Source organism: Rhinolophus ferrumequinum, chromosome 22 (assembly GCF_004115265.2).
Source record: "Rhinolophus ferrumequinum isolate MPI-CBG mRhiFer1 chromosome 22, mRhiFer1_v1.p, whole genome shotgun sequence".
NCBI classification, from domain to species: Eukaryota; Metazoa; Chordata; class Mammalia; order Chiroptera; family Rhinolophidae; genus Rhinolophus; species Rhinolophus ferrumequinum.
Window position 1 is genome coordinate 39,882,129 of NC_046305.1, and position 26,694 is coordinate 39,908,822.

The following is a 26,694-nucleotide window of genomic DNA, read 5'->3' on the forward strand; positions in this document are numbered from 1 at the left end:
GAGATACTATATTTACCCATCAGACTAATAAAATCCAAAAGCTTGATAAAGCTTTCTATAGGTGAGACTTACAACATCACTTTCATACATTACTGCTGGAAGTACAAACTGGTACAACCCCTGTGGAAGGCAATTTACCAATATCTGACAAAATTTTAAATACATAGACCTTTTGACCTAGTATTACCACTTCTGGGAATTTATTCTATATAAATCTATTTGCCTATGTGTGGCATGAGGTCTGTAGGAGGTTGTTTACTATAATACGGCATGTCCTAGTAAAATACTAAAAACAAACAAATTTCATCAATAAGACCTTGGGTAAATAAATTATCGTACCTCCATCAAATGAAATACTTACTATTCAACTGTATAAAAGACTGTGGTGTTCTATATTTTGTTATGGTAGAAGCTCCAAGATATATAATAATATTAAGTGAAAACTGAAAGAAGCAGAACAATGATATCTTGTTTTGTTTTGTTTTTTTAATGGGTAACTAAGAATATAAACAAACACTGGAATGGCATATAAAAAAATTAATAAAAGTAGTTGTCTATGGAATTGGGAGGTAGGAACTGGGCACAAGAGAAGGAAAGGTGGGAATAAGCCTTTTCACTGTGTATCTTGCTGCATTTTTATATTATTTTTGAACTAGGAAAATGTATTTTCTATCCTAAAAAATCAAATGATGGAAAATAGTTGCAGAAAAATAGCTCATAAAAAAAAATCCTATTGGTACTACAACATTGAAATGCCAACTAACTTCATTTTATAAACACCTTGATTGAATATATATACCAAATGTGAAACTAGAGAAAAAGAACATTTCTCCATTTTGACTCCAGGAAGATTGTGGTGAGGGAGGAACAGAAACTGGCAAAGAATTCATTACTGTTATTTATCAGATACCTTAGGCCTGAAAACATGTCAGGAATCCAAATAAAACAAGAAGCAGTATTAGCATCAAAAACAACTACTGACAATCAACAATACCACTTGCAGAATGAACAAACAGGTGTGTAGCCACTTAAAGATTAATTTCCACACAATAGGCCCAAATAGATAAATTAAAGAGAAGCCTTCCTACTGAGACTAAGAGAAACTGGACCACAGAGCAGTAACACAGCACTATTACTGAAATAACGAAAGATAATGGGTGATGAAAACAGAAGGAAAACATACGAATCAGAAGAAACCCTCCTTGTATTTTCCATCTGTCAATTCCTTTCTATTTACAGTTCAAGGCCTTCAGTTGAAAAGGGACCTCCATGCCAATTCTCACTTTTGAGACCAAAAGTATAGAGTTAAAAAGTGGTGAGTACAGACAAGTAGATTCCTCCCAGTATGGCTTCTAACAAAAGTCTTCACCAAAAGCTGAGAGATTAAAAAAAATAATAATAACCAAATGAACTAAAAATATAATAGAAGAAGAATGGAAGAATGAATGTAATTGGGAATAGAGAAGAGACTCGTCAGAGCAAGAGCAAGTAGAGTCAGCATCAACAAGAACACATTATTTGATTACAAACCATTTTAGACCTTGGGAATCAGAGAATAAAAATAAAACACACTCACTTCAAGGAAGTTAGAAAATAGTACATACACATTAAAACAATATTTGTGAACTTGTGACTTGTGGATAGATCCAGCATAGAAATGTGTTATATTAGAACAATATGTTAATATTAAAAGTTTTATGCAATTTCATATAAAAATCTGGAGTTTTCATCTTTTCTCCAAAAACTGGGATATAGAGGATTACCAAGTGTTGAGAAGAAGAAGTTTTTTGGGAACCATGGAATGTATTTTACCTTGAGAACAGAGAAAGCTTAGAACAAAATGAAATACAATATTAAGAGCTATTATTAGTCAGCTTGGGCAGCCATAACAAAATACCATGGATTGGGTGGCTTAAACAACAGAAATTTATTTTCTTACAATTCTGGACACTAGAAATCTAAAATCAGGGTACCAAAATGGTCAGGTTCTGGTGAAAGCTCTCTTCCTGGCTTGCAAATCATCTCACATGAGGAAGAGACAGTGATCTTTCTCTCTCTTCCCCATCTTATAAGGCCAGTGATCCCATCATGACCCACCACCTTCTTGACCTAATCTAATCCTAATTACCTCCCAAAGGTCCCATCTCCAAATACCATCACATTGAGGGTTAGGGCTTCAACAAATACATTTAGGGCGAGCGCACAAACATTCCATCTGTATAAGGGGCCAAGGTAAACTGCTTGGGTGAGAAATGTGCATATTATGTAAGCAATACATTTGCATATTATGGAAGAGATGACTTTTTCAATTATCACTTTTCACTCTTGCAATTTAAATTTGGTGTACTTAAAAATGTTTCTCCATTCCAAACTTCACCCTCTAATTCCAGCCCCCCAAAATATCTTCTTAAAACTCTTATTCCTATCATCACTTCCAGAAAAGGTAATTCATATTCCATTCCATACCAGTTACATACATAAAGCTATGGGGTCAATTTTACAAACTACATAAGGAAATTGGTCTTGTTAATTCATATTTACCTTCCAAGGAAAAAAAATCAATATTTTTAGTGAGCAGAGATTTAGAGTCTAGTCAATTTGACAGATTAAATTTGCTAATTAATTAATTTAGTGATGCTAAATACAGTCAAATGAGGTCACAAATTTTACTTTAAAATTAATTACCTGTGCACATTCTTTAATAATATGGAAGCATTTCACTTATTTTGCAAAGCAGCTGTTAAATATTTAGTTTTTGAAAACATGCTGTTAAAAATCTGCTTTTGCCCATAAAAGTCACCATATTTACATCTCTATTTTTCTCCATTCTAGCTCCTTCTTTTGAAAGCAGGTGGCTTGTATTTCATAATTAGCAAAATACTAAAATAGATCATCAAAATGCAACTTTATCAAGCTCCTAAAAGAAAGAACTTATATGGGAATACAGTCCAATCCATACAGAGGATAGAGCTGGTAAAAGTCAGCTCTTTATACAACAGAGGCTCTCTCATTCTATGACCACTCAGGTTTCCCTTCACAGATCCTCCCGTAGTCCCTAAAGCTGGGTTTGGAATCAGGCTTCTCCCTGATAAATGCAGAAGAATGAGCTTGGCTTTTCTATCAGTGTTAGCCCATGAGACCTCATAACCTATGTGAAACACTACAGATTTGAGAGCCACTTATTAGCCATAGTTATACCACTTGCTAGTTATTTGGCCACTTAATCTCTCTGAAATCCAGTTCCCTAATCTACAAAACTTATACAATAATAATGCCTGCTACTTGGAATTATGAGGAATTAAATTCAAAGCCCCGTGTCCTACTAAAAGGAGACACTTAGATGCAAGTTAAACAGAAGACAGAATACACAAGTTTACTTTCTCCCCTTCCTGAAACCATATCATAATGGAGTTTTTGTTGTTTTGTTTTAGGACACAAAGCTACAAGCACAAAGAGAACAAAAAAGAGTTAGAGAAAAGGAACAAACATTTGAAACCAGAAAGAAAATAACTGACTAATGGTAACTGACAGCAGACCCAGGAAGACAAAATGCAAAGCTGGTAATGGGGCAAGTGAGAAGCAACCATATTTGACACCATATAACTAACTGCACCCACCACACACACACACACACACACACACACACACACACACACACACACAGGTGTTTCTGAAAATAAAGGCAAAGGCAAGCTACAAAGATTGGTGAAAAGTCTTTTTAATAACCAGTTATCCCACCACTATATAACTAGATCAGCTGGGTGACTGTCTGACCCCAATGAGCATTCATATTCTAAATGCTGTAACCTTCAGAATGTAAATGTTCTTACCTCTGCATTTCACAGAGGTTGATGGCCAGGCCTATATATAACCTGTCAGGCAGGAGACTGGAAAAGCTAAGAAGAATGGGACCTCTACCTTGAAAGATAGGAACAAAACAAACAAAAATGAAAAAGCTTCTCAGAAGAAACAGAAACTATGCAGGGAGAACACATTTACAAAATATTATTAAGACTCTCAGAAATATAATAGAAGATAATGACGTATGAAAAAGAGGACAGAACACTATAAAAAGGAACATCAGAGAACAAAGAAAAGCTTCCTGGTCTCCTCTCTAGGCAGTAAATACAGTAAGTGAAGAGTTAGTCTATCCTTTAATAAAGATTTCCAAAATCAGAGATTCCAGTCAAGATGGCAGAATAGGTAAATGCTGTGCTTGCCTTCTCTCACAACTACATCAAAATTATAATTAAATTACAAAACCGTCACTGAGAATCGCCTGAATTCTAGTTGAACCAAAACCATACAACTATGGACATACAGAAGAAACCACCTCAAGACTGGAAGGAGAGGCAGAGATGTGGAATGGGCTGGTTCCATACCCGTGTGTAATTAAAAATATGGAGGGATATCTCAGTTGTGGAGCCCTCCCCCTCCTCCTCCCACAAAGGAACAACTGTTCCGAGGGCCACACCAGGCTCTCCGGCCCAGGGTTGCAGTGCCAGAAAGAGAAGTCCCCATAATTTCTGGTTTTGAAAAACAGTGGCGATTGTGGATGAGTGAGACTGAGGGCAGCTGCACTCCCAGGTGCTCCTCTTAAAGGGACCATGCACAGACTTACTTACCAATGGAATCCTGGCTCTGAGCTCAAGCACTGGGGCAGCAGTTGAAGAGTTGACATGGACATATGGGGAGAACTGAGTTGTCTGGTGTCAGGATAAGGGCTGGAGGGGCACCTTTCTCTGGAATGGGGCAGCTGGTGGAAGCCATTGTTTCTTTGTTGAGCCATCCCCCTTCCTGGCATGTAGATGCAGGCAGCTGCCAAATCTGAGTTGATCAAGCTGACTGACATCATTCATTCACCACGCCCTAGTGATTCTGAGACCCCGCGTCACCCAATGTTCAGTCGTTATCCAAGCTGCTTCCAGTGGCTTTTCATACAAACTGCCTGCCTTGGCTCATGCTGCTGACTTTCCTAAGGTCTCTCAGGGTTCATGGAGCCCAGACAAGCAGCATGTAGCTTGAGCATGCTCATATGTCCTGTACCTCTGGCTGAACAGCCCTAAGCCCAGCATTAGTGGCAGCTGCCCTTGGTTCTTGGTTTGGTCTCTCAAGGCATTTCCAAGCATGGCAGGGGCAGCAGCCATCTGCAGATTGTTTTGTGGCTCCTGTTGATTGCCTCTGGGGTGAGGAGGAGCAAGGTCTGCAGCTGAATTTGATCTGTACCAAGTCCCCTCCCAGGTGGTCCTGGGGCTGTCATCCCCAGTGGCTAGCTTCAAAAGAAGCTGGAGCATCACCCAGCCACCTCCAAGGATGACACATGCAAAAAGCAAATTGAGCAGACACCTGAGCCCTGCTGAGGCAGATTCTGCTTTGTGGGGTCAGCTCCTGCACCACAACTCCTCCACTGTAGTCACCGCCAGTTCTCACAACCAACGAGCCCAAGGGTTAATCCCTCTCATTGACATGCAAACAGCAATCAAGTCTCAACTACAAGAGGAGGGCACACACAACCCACAAAAGTGTCACACCTGGCATGCATAGCTCAGGTGACCAGGAAGACTATGCCACAGAGCCCCAAAGCACATTTACTATATCAGGCCACTCGACTAAGACTGGGAAACATAGCAGCTCTACCTAATACATAGAAACAAACATAGGGAAGCAGCCAAAGTGGGGAGACAAACATTTCCCATATGAAACAACAGAACAAAGCTCCAGAAAAAGAACTAAGCAAAAAGAGACAAGTAATCTACCAGATGCAGAGTTCTAAATACTGGTTATAACGATACTCAATGATCTCAGGGAGAATTTCAACAAAAAAGATACAAAACATAAAAATAAAGACAGACAACATAAAAAAGAACCAGTCAGAAATAAAGAATACAGTAACAGAAATGAAGAATACATTACAGGGACTCAACAGTAGATTAAATGAAGCAGAGGACCGAATCAGTGATTTGGAAGAAAAGGTAGCAGAAAACCCAATCAGAACAGCAAAAAGGAAGAAGAAACAAAAAAAAAAAAAAAAAATGAGGAGAGTTTAAGGGGCCTCTGGTACAACATCTAGTGTAGCAACATTCGTATCATAGTGGTACCAGAAGGAGAAGAGAGAGAACAAGGAATTGAAAACCTATTTGAAGAAATAATGACTGAAAACTTCACTAACCTAGTGAAGGAAATAGATATATAAGCCCAGGAAGTATAGAGTCCCAAATTAGATGAACCCAAAGAAGCACACACCAACACACATCATAATGAAAAAGCCAAAGATTAAAGACAAACAGAGAATCTTAAAAGCAGCAAAAGTAGTTAGTTACCTACAAGGGAGCTCCCATAAGACTATCAGTTGATTCCTCAACAGAAACTTTGCAGGCCACAAGGGATTGGCAGGAAATATTCAAAGTGATGAAAAGCAAGGAGCTATTCCTGCTCAGGCACCAGGAGAGTAACCAGGATTACTCTACCCAGCAAAGCTATCATTTAGAATCAAAGGACAGATAAAAAGCTTCCCAGACAAGAAAAAGCTAAAGAAGTTCATCAACACCAAACCAGTATTACAAGGAATCTTAGAGGGACTTCTTTAAGACAACAACAATAAAACCTCAAAAATAGGAATAATAAAATGGCAATAACTACATACCTATCAATAATTATTTTCAGTGTAAATGGATTAAATACTCCAATAAAAAGACAGGAGGATGAATAGATAAGAAAACAAGATCGTTACATATGCTGCCTACAAGAGACTGACTTCAGATCAAAAGACTCACACAAACTGAAAGTAAAGGATTGGAAAAAGTTATTTCATTAAAGTGGTACCAAACAAACAAAAAGAAATCTGGGGTAGCAATACTTATACCAAACAAAATAGACTTTAAAACAAAGACTGTAACAAGAAACAAAGAAGGAGCTAGTAATCCCACTTCTGGGTATTTGAAGAAACCCAAAATGCTATTTCAAAGGGATGAATACATCCATATGTTCATTGCAGCATTGTTTATTTTGACCAAGATATGAAGGCAACCTGGGTATAATGAATGGATAAAGAAAATGTGGTACATATATACAATGGAATATTACTCAGCCATAAAAAAGAACGAAATCTTGCCATCTGTGACAACAGATGGACCTAGAGGGTATTGTGCTGAGTATAGTAAGTCAGACAGTGGAAAACAAAAGTCATTATGATTTGAATGAAATCTAAAGAACAAAATAAACAAATGAAACAGAAACAAACTCATCATTAGAGAACATCTTGATGGTTGCCAGACGGTGCGGGCACTTTAGTAAAGCTAGCATATGCCTTTAGCAAACAAAAAAGTTTTACAAAATTAGCAATGGATATAAGTGAGAATCTTGTTGATCGAAGGCTCTGCTTTCCCATCCTTTCTTTATATTGTTCCTCCCTGACTCCTTATTCTTATTTGGATATCCCTTATATGTACACTCAACACATCCTGAGCACACATCTTTCACAGCACATAATATACTATAATTTTTGTTTGTTTGTTTGTCTATCTCCCATACTAGAGTGTGAAGTTTCTCCAGGGAAGGGTCCGGGTATTACTAACACAGAGCATAGTGTTTGGCGTATTAGTAGGTGCTCAATAAATATTTCTTAAATGGATAAATGAATTGGTGAGTGAACTGCTGTCACACCAGTGTGGTATGTTCCCAGAGCAGATGCTACTACAAGTCCATTATCAGCTTTGCCGAACCCCAATGCTAAACTCAGATATGCTACTCCTTAAGGGAAAGAAACAAAAAAATACATATTTGACTAGAAGAAGAAGGGATGGATGGGACCCTCCCTTCAGTAAAGAATGACAACTTGAACAAATAATATCTAATTATACACAAGAAAAACAACTCTAAGGAGCACCCATGGTTTTCTGCTTCCAATTTCAAAGGCAAAAGCTCCATTACTATAGTTAAATTCTAAATGTCCATTTGTTTGTTTTAAGATATTAACAGTGATCATATTTTACTTCCCCTTTTTTGCTTCTGTATTATCTGATGTTTCTACAATGCACAGCTATTACTTAGATAATTAAAATTAATCTTATATACATACAATTATTATAAAATAATATAAATTCAAATCAATGCTGAAATATAATACAAAAATCCTCACATCTTTATGAAATGTACTTTGAACGAACAAGGGTATAAGATTCTCAATCCTGTTCATGTATAATAAACTACATTTGTCTTGGCTCCTCCCAGATTATCAAACCAAAATCTATGGGAGAGAGAGACCCAGGCATTCATATTTCTAATAGGCTCCACAGGTGATTTTGATAGGCAGGCAGGTCTGAGAATCACCATTTATAGAACACTTAAAAGGCCCATTAGAGATCCACGATCTTAATCCAAAAACTAGGACTCCCTCCAATAATGGTATTCAATATCTTCATTCATAACTTGTAGGTGGGAAAGTAATCATTAGTTCAGTAAGAAGACGGGTAGAAGGAGAATACATAAAGAATAGGATTTCTTGGGGGGACTACTGAGCACAGTTTAATCAAGATCCAAAGTTTCTACTAAGACAATGGTTAAGATAGGATTTATCAGGCTTATTTCAAGTTTATCTTGCTTTTCTATATTTCTAACTGCTAAGCAGTAATTTCTTAGAGGATTACCTCCATTAAAACCCACCCTTTTATCCTTTCTGCTAGCAATTCTTTCCAGAGTATATAAAAGCGTATTTCAGTTTCTAAGAAGCTAGTTAATCAAATGGATATCCAAATTCATTTGCCTGTTATCCTTTGCTAAGAGTTGACACTGAAATAAGGGCTTATAGCACATTCATTTGCGCTATTAACCATGCCTGCTAACCATTTATCTCCTTTTTTCTAAACTCAAAAGCTGAAATTCTGTTAGCCTGCCACTTTACTTTTATTCACCATATTGTATTCGATCAGCATTGCTATTATATTAATGTAATAGATCATCTCTATAATGAATGTGAATACTGTCACTCTGAACCCTTCTAGAGTTATTAAATCCACAGTATTCATTGTATTTTTGAATGTAGCTGCACATTAAATAATGCAACACAAATAGACTTGAACCTTTTCCCAAAATCTACAACAAGGATATAGAGTCAGTGGTGTATTAACTTAAAAAATAGGTCAATCTTATCTTGTAAAAAAAAGATAAAAGGTAGTTCTGTCGTAAGGACAACCATGCTTAAGGTTGTAAACTATACTTGAGAATATAAAGAGAAGCCTGGAAGCATGTATTAAATTTTGCTTCTTGTCCTCGGAGAAAGTCTTCAACTCAATGAACATTTTAAAAACAAAAAATGGATTCAGTCACCCACGTATTTCCTCATGTTGACTATGCTGAGAAAGAATAAACCCAACAACAGCAGCAATAATTATAAGGTCATTTCATAGCACTTTACAAAGGGCTTTAATATACATGAAGTGAAAATTAACTGAATTCTTAAATATGGCCATTACACTATCCAATGATATCCTAAATCATAGAAATTAAGTAGAGAGCCTAACAGTATCCAGCGGAAGAGTAACACAAGAGTTCCTCAAACCAGCAACAAAAACTCAGTGCAAATTAAATGTGTGCAGAGCCATATTGGAAAGACATTGGATAATACAAGAATTATCCTCAAGTTTTTGAGAGAGGCACTCAGCATCATTTGCAAACCATGGACAAACCTGCATTAAAAGACTGGCAAGTGGATTATGAGCTCTTTGTGTTGTTGTTGGTTCACACCCTCAGGAGCTTCCTGAGTGAAATCTGTAACCCGCCTCTCCATGCAGGGAGGGCAAAGAGACAGAAGTGAACTGTAAACTAGTCCAGACCTGTAGTTATTAGGTTTACTGAGCAAGGGGATTTACCCACCAGGCTTGTCTTGGGCTCCTCAGAAAGAGTCCTCCTCTGTATCCGCCCGCCAGAATTTTAAAAGTTTATATTGAGGGGATAACTGGTATAGTCACGTACACAATCCAGACGGCCTCAACATCACCCTACTCTCTCAAGGCTGCATCCTTTTAAAATAGCTCCGGCTGTGGGTACGGTGTGTGGAATGTATATTCTAAGGCCAGGGAAGCAGGCAAAGAGCTTCCGATTGCCCAGGTCTAGCTTAAGGTCTCAACCAGGGGTCACTTTCTCTCCATCACCTCCTCCAGTAATTGTGAACTCCTTAGGGTGGAAGCTGAGACTGCTGCTTCCTTCTCGCTGTTCCTAAAGCCCGGCACAGTGCTAGGTATGTAGAAGGAACTCAGTAATATTAAGTGACTACACCAACTAAGGTTCTTAAACAGTCAGTCTATGACAGCCTTATTCCCCTACCCAACTCTTCTGAGTAAAACACCTGTAAAGATTCGATAAAAACACAATGTCTAATGTGTTTTCCTTTGTTGTATAGAAATATAATAGCTGCAGAACAGAGACGGGAGAAATGAGGAGCTCAGTTACCTTCTCTATGCAAAGTCATTCATAGTTTTAGCATCGTGTATGCCATAGTGGCTTTAGAGGTAGCTGAGAAATGAATACTATACAGGAAGATAAATAAAGGAACTATTGTTATATGCAACCACATGGATCAATTTCTACATACAGAATATAGAGCAAAAGAATCTAGACCAAAGCCAAGTTACTTGGCCTCTTTTTGCCCATTTTCTGTTGTCTAAATGGGGTTAATGATGCTACCTAAGGTACCATAAAGGTTTTGTGAAGACTGAGGTCTCTAGTGTATAGACATCATGAAATAAATGTTAATTATCATCAAAATTATTATTATGACTATATGTATCGTGCTCCACGAGACATTGTGAGGAGATAAAAGGAATTGGTTCCTGCCTAGAAGGAATTTATAATCCGATAGAACAGATTAAATAAGATTAAATAAGCTGTTATGTGCCTTGGTTTCCCAAATTGTAAAAATAGGGAAAATAGTATCCACCTCACAGATTTTGAGAATTGGAGATTATTTTCTAAAATATAAACTTCATAAAAATACAAATTTTTGTCTGTCTTGTTTACCCCTATACTTTTCCATACAGAGTATCAGCTGTTCAGTACATATTTGTTGAATGAAAGAATGAATTAATAATGCATATAAAACATTTAAATAATACCTAGCACATGATAAACACATAATAAGTTTTAGCAATTATTAGACACTAAATATATGATAATAAAAATAAATTATTTACATAAAGTAGACTATATTGAGTCAAGAAACACATACAGAAAAACAAAAAACAAAAAACTATGTAAGTCCTGGTAGAAATTATTTCCATCTCAGAGGATCTATGCAACAACAGAAGCCTGGTTAAACAAATTATAATACATTCATAAAATGAAATACTATAAAATAGAGCAATAAAAGTGAAAAAATACTGCTGCTACATATAGTCATATGGATGAATCTCACAATCATAATGAACAAAAGAAATTAGACACAAGGGAACACATAGTACTGTATGATTAGAGGTATATGAAGTTCAAAACCCAGGTCACTGAATCTTTTATGGTATTATCAGGATACATACCTTTGGTAAAGAAGAAAAATATAGGGTTGGAGGAACACAGGCACAACTGTGGCACTCGCAATGCTTTATGTCTTCACCTGGGTAGTGGTTATACAACGATAATTCATTCTGTATGTATGTTTGTATTAGTTCAGCTTTGTTTTTGCTATAGTCGCAAATTACCCCCAATACCTACGTGGGTTACAACAACAACAGTATTTTTGTTTCTTACTTTCATTACATGAGAGCTGCAGTCAGCTAGGCTCTCCCGGGTTCACTTAGATTCAGCTCCACCTGGCTTAAAATTCCAGGAGTCTTTGCTTCTTGGACCCAGACTAGAAAAGTAGCCATGATTTGGGGTATGCTTTTTCACATGGTAGGGTTCAGAATCTCGATGATGACCGAGGTAAATTGTGCATCTAGCTGCATTAAAATTTGGGACTCAGATATGGTGTACCACTTATTTAAAACTTTGTTTCTGATTTATTTGATCCAGTTGTCTCCACATGCATAAAGCACACACATAGTTCTCTAAGACATACATTTATTTGCAGATATTTTGCAATATTTATCAAGTTTCAGTGGGAACACACCTTTGGTCTCTTTACCCTGAGCCATTTTCTCCAAATGAAAGTATTATTTCACAGATGTAATTGAAGTCCCAAATCAGTCGATTTGGAGGTAATCAAAAAGGAGATTATTCTGTTGGGATAGGGGGCAGAGAATAATGTGGACTAGAGCTCTCCCTGAGGTCAAAAGTAAGATGCCTGTTGTGACAGAGCCTGGGAGAGGGCCATGAGGCAAGGAACTGCCAGCAGCCTCTAGGAACTGCCAGCAGCCCCACCTGACAGTCAGAAAGAAGAGGGAATCCTCAGTCCTACAACTACAAGAAAATTAATTCTGCCAAAAGCCACATGAGCTAGGAAGAGAATTCTAAGCTCCAGAAAGAAATATGGCCTGGCCCATTCCTGCAGCCTTACAGAGGACCCTGTGAAACAAAGCCTGGACTCCTGACTCATGGACACTACAAGATTAAAAAAAAAAAAGAAAAAAAAGAAAAAAAAGTTTTGTTGTTTTAAGCTGCTAAATTTGTATTAATTTGTTGCATAGCAGTAGAAAAAATAATAGACCCTCCATTCCATGAACTCTACATGGCCTCAGACTGGTCCTGGCACTCTTCAAATTGTCAAATGTCAGTGCACATCAGATTCACCGGAAGGTCTGTTGGAACAAAGACTGCTGAGCCCCAACCCCAGAGATTCTAATTCATTAGACATAGAGCGAGGTTCGTGATGTGTAATTCTAACAGCTCCCCAGGTGATGCTGATGCTGATGCTGCTGGCCTCCAATCACACTTACAGAACACAGGACTAGCAAGACTATATTTACCTCTAGGCACTTCAAATGCCCTCAGTAGCAAAATACTATGAGAACATAAGCATCTGATTGAAGCAAATGGTGGGTTTCCTTTCATATTAAAGGTTTCCACCAAAGAAGGAAGAGAGAAAAGATCTTACTAAATTATATTTTAAGGCATAATACCTGATTTTCATTAAGGTACCTGATTCATATTACTCCTGGGACAGGTGAGCAAATGCTTATTTCCATAGATATACTGACACATGACTTTTCCCCATATAATTTACATTTCTTTTTTTTTTCTGTACTGTTTTCATTATCGTGACCTGATTTATAGTAGAAATTGTTAAAATGTCATAACCAATATTTATACTTAAAACTGTTAAAATGCCATATTCAATACTCTGAAAGGGCTCAATAAATTTAAACTGAATTGATAATTATGGATTAAGTTCGTAATATCCCTATCGTAACTACCTAAACAATACAATATAAACATTTTTTAAAAGAATTACAACCACTCATAATAATATCATCAAGGAACTATAAATTAAATATTCTTCGGCTTTAGTATTAGGTTTAATAGCTGGGCCAATACACCATGGATCTAAAAGACAATATACACATCAATAGAATTACAATACCTAGGCTTTTTATGTTTGATGTTCCAATTTGTTTAAATATAAAACTCACCACCTTTTGTCTTCATTTTCTATAAAGCATTTTTTTTTTTTTTTGACAGAAATGCCTCTTTCTATGTTGGCAACTTCCAAGAAACTGCAGAATGGTAAGAACTACATTTTGAAATGAATATTCATATCAGAGCTATTTATAACATTTTTCATGTCATTGGTCTTTATCCTTCCTCAACACACACTTTTGAGAATTACAATGAATTCTTGAAATGCTGAAGAAATGACCTTCAATTCTTAAGTAGGCTTGAAAATACATTTTTAAACAACAAACCTTCAAATTAAAAAGGAAATGAAATCAAAAATAAGTTTTGTGGGAGGAAATCACATTGGCAAATCCAAGATAATATAGGAAAGAAAGCTGAGAGTTAAAAGTGGTCTAATAATTTGCTTAAGTAAAATAATTTGCTTATAGATATTTTAACAGCAACACAAAAATATAAGCTCCTGAGGATAGGGATTTTTGTCTTTTGTTTATTGATGTGTTCCCTGTTTCTAGATTACTTAGTACAGAGTAGAAGTCCAGAATGTTTGTTGAATGAATGAATGAATGAATGATTGGATAAGTCAAACAAAACACAGCTATGATTCTGTGTGTATTCAGCACCAACAATCTAGAATGTGGAAATGGTTCAGATTCTAGCACAACATGCTAGATTCTCAATATAAAAGTGAAAAATGCAAAATCTTGGTGTCCCAATAACCACCGTCTTAAGTATATAAAAGCTAAGTATATAAATAGCTCTGGTACAATGGAATAAATGAAAAAAGAATTATATGTATTATCAGGCCACAGACTGGTTGAAAAGCTACAAATAAGTGATAATGTTTGAGTCCTACCTAAAAAGATGAATGAGAGGACAAAAGAAGGTTTGAGCATTAAATAGATCTTAGACCACTGACATGAAAACACATAGTACGCTCTGCAAGCACATCTCCAGCTCTTCTCCCATCCCGGCGATTTTCTGCTGAGCTGCGATGCTTAGAGAAGGGTATGATCTAGATCCCTTTCCTACTTAAAACAACCCTGGTAGAAAAGATGAGTAAAGAAATCCCTCTCTGTATCAAGCCAAAGTGCAGAAAGTGAAAAGGCCACAGGCCATTTCTTCTCTACTCTGGGCATAACATCTAGGGTTACCATTATTTTATCCAGATAGGTTAAGAGTGTTTGGAAATGAAATGAGTCTCACAACTGGGAGCATCTTAAATTCCATCTATCTCTGGATTTATCTCAGAGTTTAGCAGAGTCAAGTTGTCATATTGAACTACAAAAAGCAACACTCTCTTCTCCTACTCCTAGGAATAACAATATAATTGTTTCCAGATTATTGAACACTTTCTACCTGTCAGGGTCTATTCTAGGGCTAGGAACTACAATGGTGGGGAAACAAAAGTCCAAGTCTTTTGGAATTTCTATTTTACAGAAAACAAATAGACAAATAAATACACTCAGATAATAATAAAGCTATGAAGGGAATAAACAGTGTCTTGGATTAAAAAAAAAAAGGCATTTAAAGTAGCCAAGGAAGGCCTTTCTCGGGGTGTAATATGTAAGTTGAGACCTGTTGGATGAGAAGGAGCCATTGAAGTGCTAAGGAGAAACACTATTTTCCAGACCCTGGAAAAGCACAGGACTTAAGACAAGAAAGACGTGTGTTATTCCAGGCCAGTCTAGCTTTAGCCCGATAGAAGCTGGGAAGAGTAGTATGAGAGGAAACGGGAAATTACTGGAGAATGACATGGTTCAATTTTAGTTTTTCAAAGCTCAGTCTTGTACCTAGGTGGAGAATGGATTCGATAGGGGTATGACTAAAAGCTGAGAGATCTCTTAGAAGCCTAACTACCAGGCAAGCAAAGATGGAAGATTAGATGTAATGCAGGGTCTCTGGTCCCACTCTTGGTGGGTGGACACAGAATATGGTGAGGCCAAAAAGGAACACCAACGGAACCATGGGTAGGGGGTTCATACCACTATATTCTCGCTAGCAGCTGGGTTGGAGATAGAGGAAGCAGGATCCACGCAATGCACCGCCCGCTTCTCTGCTAACCGCCTTGTCAGTGTAGCTATGGCAGTTATATTAGTGGTTAATGGCTAACCAGTTACAGCTGATGGCTAACTAGTTACAGCTCATGGCCATCTGATTCATCTGATGGCCATCTAATAACTGAGCCAGCACTTTTCCATCTGAGACCGAGAGCCTGGAAACTGCTCTCTCAGACTCTGTCCCTACATTAGACTAGTGTTGGCAGTGAAGGAGAATAGAAGATGACTCAGAGGTATTTTGAAGGTAGAACCAAAAAAACTTATATTCAGAATTTTCTAAAGAGACAACAAGTAAGTGAATTTAAAATTGCAGAGAGATTTCCTGAAATCTATGTAATTTTACTAACAATTGTCACCCCAATAAATTTAAAATAAAATAAAATAAAAATTTTTTAAAAATTGCAGAGAGATTTAAAAAGTAAGGAAAACATTTTGAGGAAGGAAAGAATGAGAGAAGCACACACTAAAGAACGGCCCAAAAATAAAATATTAAAGTGATATTTACAACTCGAATCCCATGTCTTGCCCTGGGCCTCTATTTTCTTAAAACAAGATTAAACTCAGCAGAACGAGTAATGGCTCTGAGGATTTTTAGCCTTAAATGGTGGAGCCCAGGTTGAGCCCAGCCCAGGCCACTGGAAAAAAGATAATTTACCCAATGAAAATAATGAAGCAAGATTTAACTAAGATCATGTTAGTGAGAGACAGTTGTTTTCACTCTGGCTGCACATTCAAATTCCCTGATGAGCTTTTAGAATTATATACCCTAGCTCCACTGGAGTCCTTCTGATTTAATTTGTTTGAGGTGGGACACAGGCATAGGTATTTTTTAAAAGTTCCACAAAAGCTTGTAATGAGCAACCAGAAATGAGAGCTCTTGAAGAACAGCTGAGGATGTCAGGTCAAGAAACCTATTCCATTAAATGATGGATTAATAGCAACAATGGGGCGAAGGAGCTTTGCCCCCAGATAAGGAGTACAAGCCCATTGGTTAAACTTAGTGCAAGACTACAAGAAAATAAGAGTCAACTTTCTTCGATGTGTTTTTTTTTAAGCTAGGAAAAATGTTATCCTCACCTTACTTAAGAACACAGACACTCATATAGACATCAGACATATTTTTAAATATATTTTATTTCTCTTATAAACAACAAATAGGAAGAGATTAATAGCTGATAGTTAACTGAAAGAAAAATAGAAGAGGAAGAAGGGAGTACCAATCTTGCCTACACAAGGAGACACACAGGAAAAAATAAGGAATTGCAGTGGGAAAGTGATCACAAGGGATAAAAGGTTCCGTTATTACTGGGGGGAAAAATTGTAATTGGTGACCAGACTACAACTGGCAGTGGGTTTCACTACTGTTATCACACCACTGTAGCTTTTCAACTGCTCTGAAGTCAGAACTCTTCCAAGATTTTGAATGAACCACAGAATTACCAAAGCAGGACTAAAACCAAGTGATAGTCTCCTTAAATAGAGACCAGAAACGTAATTAATTCTTCGTTGGCAAGCAAGATTCCTTGTTTCTGGAGGGTGAATGGGTAATTGAAAGCAAGTGTAGTTATACAACTTGCCCTAATCATTCGATTAATTTGTGGTCTCACTGGAATCAGAACCAAGGTTTAAATTGTTAGTTTTTTTCTTTGTTCCATGTACACTTTCTTTGCACCCTAACTCCACTGAAAACAGAAAAGCCTGTAGTGGAATTTCTAAATCTACACGTCTGGAGAGTTTTAAGAGTTGCAAAAGTCCAGGTGAGGTGCTATTGTGTGAAGGGTGCCGCCCAGATAATTCGGTGGGATAAAATCTGGGAGTTGAGCAGAAAAGATAAAACATGGATTTTTAGTTTTAAGTGGGCGTGTCCACTATAGGAAGAGAGTGAAAGCAAAAGAGAATTGAAGGCTAAAGGAAGGAGGGGGAACGTAAAGAATCGCAGAATGTGGTTACGCAGAATCGCAGATGCTGGTGGGTAGGAAGGGGATTCCAGGACACCAAAGGCGCAGATGAAGAGTTGAAGAGTTCCTAGGTACCGGCTGGCACTGGCCGGGCACCTCCCAAGTAGGAAGCGCGAGCGCGCACTACAAGTCCCAGAAGCTCCCGCTTCCTGGAGCCCGCGCCGCGCCGCCCCGCGCAACGCCCGCCGGGAGTCGGCACGAGCCGCCAAGATGTCGCAGCCCAAGAAAAGAAAACTTGAGTCGGGGGGCGGTGGCGAATTAGGGGAGGGAACTGAAGAGAAAGATGGCGGAGAGCGGGAGGCGGCCCTGCTGCGACCCCGGAGGACTAGGCGGGAGCGAGACCAGCTGTACTACGAGTGCTACTCGGACATATCAGTCCACGAGGAGATGATTGCGGACCGTGTCCGCACAGATGCCTACCGCCTGGGCATCCTGCGTAACTGGGCAGCGCTGAGAGGCAAGACAGTGCTGGACGTGGGCGCGGGCACCGGCATTCTTAGCATCTTCTGTGTCCAGGCCGGGGCCCGGCGCGTGTACGCGGTGGAGGCCAGCGCCATCTGGCAACAGGCCCGGGAGGTGGTGCGGCTCAACGGGCTGGAAGACCGGGTGCACGTCCTGCCTGGGCCGGTGGAAACGGTGGAGTTGCCGGAGCAGGTGGATGTCATCGTTAGCGAGTGGATGGGCTACGGGCTCTTGCACGAGTCCATGCTGAGCTCTGTGCTCCACGCACGGTCCAAGTGGCTGAAGGAGGGCGGTCTTCTCTTGCCGGCTTCCGCCGAGCTCTTCGTGGCGCCTATCAGCGACCAGATGCTGGAGTTGCGCCTCGGCTTCTGGAGCCAGGTGAAGCAGCTCTATGGTGTGGACATGAGCTGTCTGGAGAGTTTCGCCACGCGCTGCATCATGGGCCACTCGGAAATCGTGGTGCAGGACCTGTCCGGCGAGGATGTGCTGGCCCGGCCGCAGCGCTTTGCTCAGCTAGAGCTCGCCCGCGCCGGTCTAGAGCAGGAACTGGAGGCTGGGGTGGGTGGGCGCTTCCGCTTCAGCTGCTACGGCTCGGCCCCCATGCACGGCTTTGCCATCTGGTTCCAGGTGACCTTCCCCGGAGGAGACTCGGAGAAACCCCTGGTGCTGTCCACCTCGCCTTTTCACCCGGTCACGCACTGGAAGCAGGCACTCCTCTACCTGAACGAGCCTGTGCCAGTGGAGCAAGATACGGACATTTCCGGAGAGATCACTCTGCTTCCCTCCCGGGACAACCATCGTCTCCTGCGGGTGCAGCTGCGCTACAAAGTGGGCGACCAGGAGGAAAAGACCAAAGACTTTGCCATGGAGGACTGAGCGTTACCTTTTCTCCCAGCCACCTCCCAAGGCGGCCAGACCTGCGTAGTAGAGGCGGAGGGGGTTCGGAGGAGAAAGGGAGATCCCACCAGCAAGTAGGGGGCACTATCTTCTGTCTCCCTTTTCCCTCTTGGCTCCCGGGGAGGGAGAGTGACTTCAGTCTCCCTTGGAGGAGAGTCTTCTGGCGATATTTATTAAAAAAGTGAATCCGATGCCCCCAACGTTGGAAACAGTGTTTTTATTAATAGGCTTTTAAGCCTCAAAAGCATATGGTACCAAGCACTTGTATTTCTTTTTTGTTTGTTTCACGGAAAAAAAGAAAACACAGAAGAAAATGTCAGTTTATGAAGGATCCCTGACACTTAACACCTTATCTAAGTTAGAGAAGCCAGGGAGAACGGTAATAAAGAGTTTATGGTTAGACTCCATAAATTTCCAATATGACTTTAATATCTCTCCAGAGCTATATTCTCTCCTTCTCAGAATTCCCTCCTTTCCCAGTTGCCTCTAGGCTACAGTACTTCTTCCTTATTGTTTGTTAAATAAACTTGAGTACTGGTGAGCAGGAGAATGAGGAAGCAGTTTGACCCTGTTCTCATTACACTTACTACTTACATAGGGTGCTAAAATTGATGAACACATTACTCCATTAAGTAGACTGTATATATAATTATACAGCCTACCTAAGAAAGCTAGAGATGGTACATTAAGGAGCAAAAGACCTGAAAGACAGTGAAATGGATTTTTTATTTTTGTATTATTAAGACTTAACCAAGAAAATGTTTCATATATGTTCCATAATACATTTTTGGGTAATTTTATGAAACAGTCTAATAGAGGACGTTTCAGAACCTGACTCAAGGGCTTATTCATCACCATGGGTAAATTATTTAAGTTCACTTAATTAAGGAAAATATTTTCCCAGCTAGGAAAGTTCACTCTTTCTCTTTTAAATTCCCTCATTTAGATGGATCATGTGACTTGGCCTACATACATCAAGTGAAAGTTCCCTTTTTAGCACGTTTTTTTAGCTCAGCCAAATGTGAAAGTTGTGAATTTAGGAAAATCATTTGTAATGAAATGTGAGCCATGTTATCAAATTTATTTTCCTCATCTCTGTGGCAAATAAAACATTGGCCTTCTATTTTTATAGATGAAGTAAGAAATTTTGTGTACTGTCTTGAGTTATGCTTTTTGCCTTTTTAATATTGTCAGTTCCTAAGAACATTGTTAAAACCCCTTCAGAATATAGCTTCAGGGTAATTCAAACTGCTTAGTGTATGGTTTTTTTCATACTGTTAGCTTTTGTAAGGTGTGAAAACTGGTTTTCTGAAGCGCTCTAACACAAGTTTTGTTTCTAGTAACTGAGTTTTCTGCTCCTTGATAGGTTGGATATTAAAGTACTTAAGTATTATAACTAATTTGCTAAAATTTGGTGTTATAACACTTGGGGTCTGCCATTATGAAGGGAAACATAAATGTACAAAATCATAGATTTCGTTGAGTCATGGACTTTGTCAAGATCCTTGAATAGCAAGCGATACAGTTATACTTGTCACCATTTTGATATCAAGATAGTTAATAGCCTGTATAAGTGGTACAATCATAGCAAGCTAGGCTTGGTTTAAGCTATTCTATACTCCTTATCTTAGGGTCAACAATATAAGTTGAACATTTATTTAGAATTTTAGTGTAGGGTTTTTGAGTAGATTTCTGGTGTTTTTTGTTAACTTGCTATTATATAATGATCCCTTTGCCGTATAGGCCAATGAAAGCATCTTCCAAGTTCCATTTTTTAAAATCTGTTTTCTAAATATATGAGTATTATAGAGTTCTCATTACCAGTATAAGCACACAAAGGGAAACTCTGGATAACTATAGAAGTGAAAGGTAAGTATTTCATAATTAGGCAAGTAAGCTTTAAAATTATTTACTGTTTCCCCAAAGAAAAATGAATTATCATAAAAATAAAGCTACTAAAGCAATTAATCAAGAGGCAGCATAGCATAGTGGTTAAAACCTTGAATGCTGAAGCAGACAGCTCATGCTGGAACCAAGCCTCCACCACTCTCAATGTATGACCTTGGACAAAGGACTAAACTGTTTTGCTCTCCTGCTCTCATGCAAATTGGGAATGACAATGGAACCCTCTTAGAAATGTGAGGAAGCAGTGAATACATGTAAGCATGTAGTACCTGAAAGATCTCAGTATCTCCTGGCTGTTGCGATTATGGAAAAGTATGCCAACCTGGAGCGTTTGGACACATACAAAATGTGCTACAGAATAAATATTCAACATTTTGGTTTTTTTACAGGTGTTGTTTGACAGTATCAACATGGCTGTATATGACAAGCAATGTATGACACTGGATACCAGATGATCCAAAGGAACCCCAAGGCCTTTGGCGTGAGGACACTTCCAGAAGGACGAGAGTGTGAGATGCAACAACATCCAGGCACTGTCCAATCTCTGTATGAACTGGTATTGATTGCTTAGGGCCATCTGAGCCACAGAAGGAACTTCCAGCCCTAAGGAGAGAAACACATGCGGAAGTTCTACCTGCTTTCCTCGAATAGTTTACATTCATTTAGCACTGTGAAACTTTCCAAATATTTCCATTAATTCGCTGGACCAATGGGCATTTTATTGAGTCTACAGTCTAACAGTCACTGTGATAAGCACTTAGGATACAAACCAATAAAACATAGTTTCTGCCTCCAAGTACCATGTTTCCCCGAAAATAAGACCTAGTTGGACCATGAGCTCTAATGCGTCTTTAGGAGCAAAAATTAATATAAGACCCGGTGTTATGCTTTATGTTATGTTATATTAATATTAAAATAAGATCAGGTCTTATATTAATGCTCCAAAAGACGCAGTAGAGCTGATGGTTCGTCTGGGTCTTACTTTCAGGGACACACGGTATGTTCGTCCATAGGATAAGCCAGAAAGGAAAATAAACAATAATGGGATAAAGACTGTGATGACACCAGTTGTTAGGGAGGGCAGGTAATTACATATTAGGAAAAATTACACAGCTAGTAAAGAATTCACCTAAGGTTACATAGCTAATTCTTCACAATTGAACACAAGTCTTTCAATTCCTTACCACAAACAAACAGAAAAATCACTTTTTAATTATGTTAACCTTTCATGCTTAAAAAAAAAAAAAAAAAAAAAAGTTCATACCTCTGGAAGGGAAACGGCAGTTGTTATCTTTCAATGAACTTAAGGAAAAGTCCTTAGTTTAAGGAAGTCTCATTGGAGATCTAATAGACCTCTAAGAGCCACTTTCAGTATATAGGATCTCAAGATTGACAGATAGTAAGCATTCATTAAAACACCCCCTGTACCTATTTCTCTAACAGAGGTAATCAAAAATGGCACTCTGTCTGAGGGCCTCAGGAAACTGAATCCCCAACACTAACAAAAGTAGATGAACTCTGCTATTCTGGCTATAGCACTGGAGAGCAGAGAGGCATCTCATGAGGCATTCAGTCATTTAATTATTTAATAAACACCAATTATCTAACAAATTCTATGATAAATAAGCAAATCCTAACCTCAAAGAACTGGGATACAGTAGAGGAATAAAATTATCTGCATCAGTGAATTGCATACATTCTGTAGCCTAGAAAAATTTCATTCCACCTAAAAGAAGGATCGGGAAACCAGCCCTCTTACCAATTCCATCTTTAAAATTTCTCCCAGGTACAAAAAAATATTTATTACATTATAAGAGCTCAGAGAAAAATTCCTCTATGCCTTCTAAAATAAATCTATGCCTTCTAAATAACTGGTTTATTTCAGCTAATGGACACAGTGTATTGGGTAGATGATTCTTCTCACATTGGTTATTAGAAAGCTGAGCCAAATTTATGGCTCACTTGTGCTCTTTTTTTGCTTTATACCTGGCTCCATGTCCATACCCCATTTGTTTTCTTGATTTATCTCTCTCACTTATAATAAATATTGCAGTTTTGTCGGAATTTATGTATCTTCGTCCTAATACTTTTTGGCATTAAAATATGTTCCTACTTTCTGTAATACTTTCATAAGTTCTGAGGGCAAAGAGTTTAGAGAAAGGGCCAGAAGATTCTGAGATATGTCCCCTTTATTTCCTATGCAATCTGGTATCTAATGTTGTTAATATAGATGAATAGCTGATTGGATCCCATCCTTCTAGCCAACCGACAACATTTTACATTTTGTAGAATCAAGATTTCTGAATCTGAAAAACTCTGAGACATGTAGACAACCTTGAGGAAAACTTGAATGTTGTGCATCTCTTTCTAAACCTAGAATAGGCCCCATTGAATCTTAACAGTAAAGAAAATTGTAGATTGCCAAACCTCTTCCAAAAATGTGTCGAAATAGTTTATAGCAATGATAAGGAGAAAGATGAGACTATTTCTGAAAATATCATAGATGCTTGTAGAGAAACGCATTTGAAGCAAACAATCTTGGACCTAACTAAATACAAAAAATTTTTATAAAAATTAAGACATGACCATTATATGCTTACCCTTCTTTCTATTCTCTCCCTAGATGATCTCGTCCAGACCCATTACTCTAAATAGTGTACTATATGCTGATAACTCCTTGAAGGCATGACAACAGCACAGACCATTTACATCAGATCATGATAATCGGTGAGTGTTTATTGAATGTTTGTTACAGGAGAGTACTAGTTTTGGTTTTAGTATATCAAGAAGTATATGATAAGGTCCCTGGCCTGAACAAGCTGAGTCTTAAGTGGAGAGCAAACATCTCAGCATTTCAAAGATACTGGTATTATAGTGCAATGTCAAGTGAATCACACAAACACATGCTATAAGAGTTTGGTCATTGCAAGATGGAAGAACCAGAGCTTCTCATTGAAAATGGAGGAATGGACCTAGATCTTGCTGATTCTCAATCAGTTCAAGATTCTACCTTAGGTACTCGCTACCTGGAACATTCTTTAGACTGCATGTTATACACACTCTTACTCACCTTTCAGTTCTGTATTCAAATGTCACCCCAGAGTAGCTTTCCTTGACTACCATGACATGTATCACAGATACTCTTTTCCCCTTGTTATTTGAAATTCAGTTGTTTACTTGTTTGTCTTTCTCACAATATAAGATTTGTAAGAAAAAGAATTTTATTGTCCCCTTGTTCACCACTGTCTATCCATTGAAAACATCTGGCACAAAGTAGGTATTCCATAAATATTTGTCGAGTAAATGGGCCTTGTAAACCAAATGGAACTTATATGAGGACAGAGTAACCATTTTAGGCAAGGATGATGGTTTGAAAACAGGTGCTCCTTAGATCTTTTCAATCATGGTCTATAGATGGCTTTCTACGGTCTACGTAGAAATTTTAGTAATACCTGGGATACTGATAATATCACTGATGCACAGTGCAAATGTTTAGGCATGCCACTATTACAATAATTCCTGTTCAGCTTATAGCCAGTGAGCCTTCTCCTGGGTCTGCCAATTGTCCCTAAGCACACAGGGCTTGTCAAAGAGGGAAGCTTGTCAAAGAGGACTTGGTGGAATCTCTAGAAATAAAACTTTACAAGGCACAAGACAAATAAAAGTGTCAATAAGACTTTCAAAACTATTGGCTTAGTTTTCAGGATTTCCATGAACAAAAGAGAAAGACTGAAAATGATGACAAAGGATGAAAATGCAACCAAGGTATAATTTATTAAGGTTAATGAAAACTTTTTTCCCCAAAACTATATTTTGGCAACCAGTTTATTTAGGTTTCCCCCTAACTACTGTGTTTCCCCAAAAATAAGACCTAGCTGGACGATCAGCTCTAATGCATCTTTTGGAGCAAAAATTAATGTAAGACCCGGTCTTATATTACATTGTAATATATAAGACCGGGTCTTATACAAGACCGGGTATTATATTATATTATATTATACCCGGTCTTATATTATAGTAAAATAAGACCGGGTCTTATATTATAGTAAAATAAGATTGGGTCTTAAATAGTAATATATGCTCCGAAAGACTCATTAGAGCTGATTGTCCAGCTAGGTCGTATTTTCGGGGAAACACAGTACTGTTTGACAAGTAAGTACCTGACAGTTTTCCCCTGAATGGAAAGATCCCACAAAATTGCCCCCCTAAAAACAACAAAACACTGAAGAAGTTACAAACCTATGTCTCTTCATTCATTGTCAGCTCAATGCTGCCCAATCTATGCCAGGAGATCATCCCTGGCCCAGTCCGTTTGGGGTTAGCATGAGTCTGCATGTGTCCTTTCGGGTAGGAGGTAGACAAGATCTTCTCACTGAGTGCTCTGTATGGTTGAAGCTCAGCAAAGGCATGCTTTATGATAGACTACAGTAAGAGGCAGCAAACACACAGTGAGGCTACATTCCAACATATTGTGTCAGAATTTTATTAAAAACTATTTTGAAAAACAATTCATTTATTTTGATAGTACTTTTTTATTAATGTGTGCTGATTATAGCAACTTTCAAACTACAGAGATATAGGAGAGAAAAATAATATATCATTCACAATTTCACCCTCTCGACTATTTCTTTTCCAACTTTTATGTATGCTTGTTTTCAAATTTTATAAAAATGATATCATGCTGTCTTCTACAATCTTAATTTACATACTTATAACACCACCATCTTCTTTTTCAAACAGCACCTATTGCCACCTGAAATTATTTTTCCTTTCTTTACTTTTATATTGACTTTCTCCAAATAAAATCTACGTTTTATAGAGAACAGAATCCTAGAATCCTTTTATGCACTCAAGAAATTAATTAATGAATAAATGTTAAATCAATATTCTTATAATTATTATCTTATGTAGTGGTATTTTTACATCTTTAGATTTCCCTAAGTATTTTGCTTAAGTTCAATTTTAATGAATTTTGATATATGGCTTTCTGGAAGGTTGTCAAAATACACATTCCCAACAAAGATATATGAGAAAATCTGTTTCTTGATATCCTCACTCACTTAAATTTGATTAATCTTATTTTTTTAAATCTTATGCAAAAAAAATGCTAGTTTCTTATTTAAGTTTCATTACCCTAACCCTAACTAAATGGTTGAGCATCTTTCCTTACATTCATTGGCCCTTTGCATTTCATTTTCTGTGAATTTACTGCTTATTTTACCCATTTTCCTATTAGATTTTATGGCTATTGGAGGACTCTTTGTTAATTAGGAATAGTGTATCATATATACTATAACACATTCATTTAATTTTTTGCTTAATTAATGTTGGTTCATTGAGAATTTTTCCATTTTAATGAATCCAAATCTAGTTATTTTGTTTGTAATTGCTCCTGATTACGAAGGCTTTTCCTAATTGAAAATTGGGAAAAGACTCCCAAATTAACTTCCATTTTCATTATTTGATTTTTAAATTTAGATATTTAACCTCTATGTAATTTTTGTTTTGTTTTGCTTTTTATAATTTGAGGTAATGATTCTTCCCCTCCACCGCCACAGCTTTATTTGAGAGCCAATGTCCCTCCAGACGCCAATGCTCTGGTAAGCACAGAAGGTTATACAGAATAGAATAGAATTTAATAACGAACCAAGTCCCAGAGTCAATCAAGATGAGAAGGTCCCTGGTCCATGAGAGATGTCTGGGCCCAGGACAGGTCTGAGGCAAGCTGGTCTTACAAGGAAGAACTTTGGAGAGTCCTGGTGGCTTGCCCAGAAGGTCTGAGCAGGAGTGCCCACTCAGACTACTCCGAGGTAATGATTCTTTGTTTTCAATGTACATTCTTTGTTTTCAATGTAAAAGCATAAAATCCATTT

General features: G+C 38.1%; 1 protein-coding gene across 2 annotated transcripts; it reads left to right on the forward strand.

Moving 5' to 3' along the window:
• The first annotated feature begins 17,587 nt into the window (after positions 1–17,587).
• On the forward strand, positions 17,588–23,537 carry PRMT6 (protein arginine methyltransferase 6). 2 transcript variants are annotated; one of them, XM_033091964.1, is made up of 3 exons: positions 17,588–19,295; positions 21,211–21,330; positions 23,445–23,537. In XM_033091964.1, the coding sequence occupies exon 1, from the start codon at positions 17,768–17,770 to the stop codon at positions 18,893–18,895; it is 1,128 nt and encodes a 375-aa protein (XP_032947855.1). In that variant the 5' UTR covers positions 17,588–17,767; the 3' UTR covers positions 18,896–19,295; positions 21,211–21,330; positions 23,445–23,537. The 2 variants fall into 2 exon arrangements, with proteins under 2 accessions (XP_032947855.1, XP_032947854.1); XM_033091963.1 differs by lacking the exon at positions 23,445–23,537 and having other exon boundaries at positions 21,211–21,541.
• Positions 23,538–26,694: the final 3,157 nt, after the last annotated feature.

Excerpts from the sequence above, each read along its gene's own strand:
- PRMT6 (XM_033091964.1), top strand. The coding sequence starts at position 17,768 with ATGTCGCAGCCCAAGAAAAGAAAACTTGAGTCGGGGGGCGGTGGCGAA.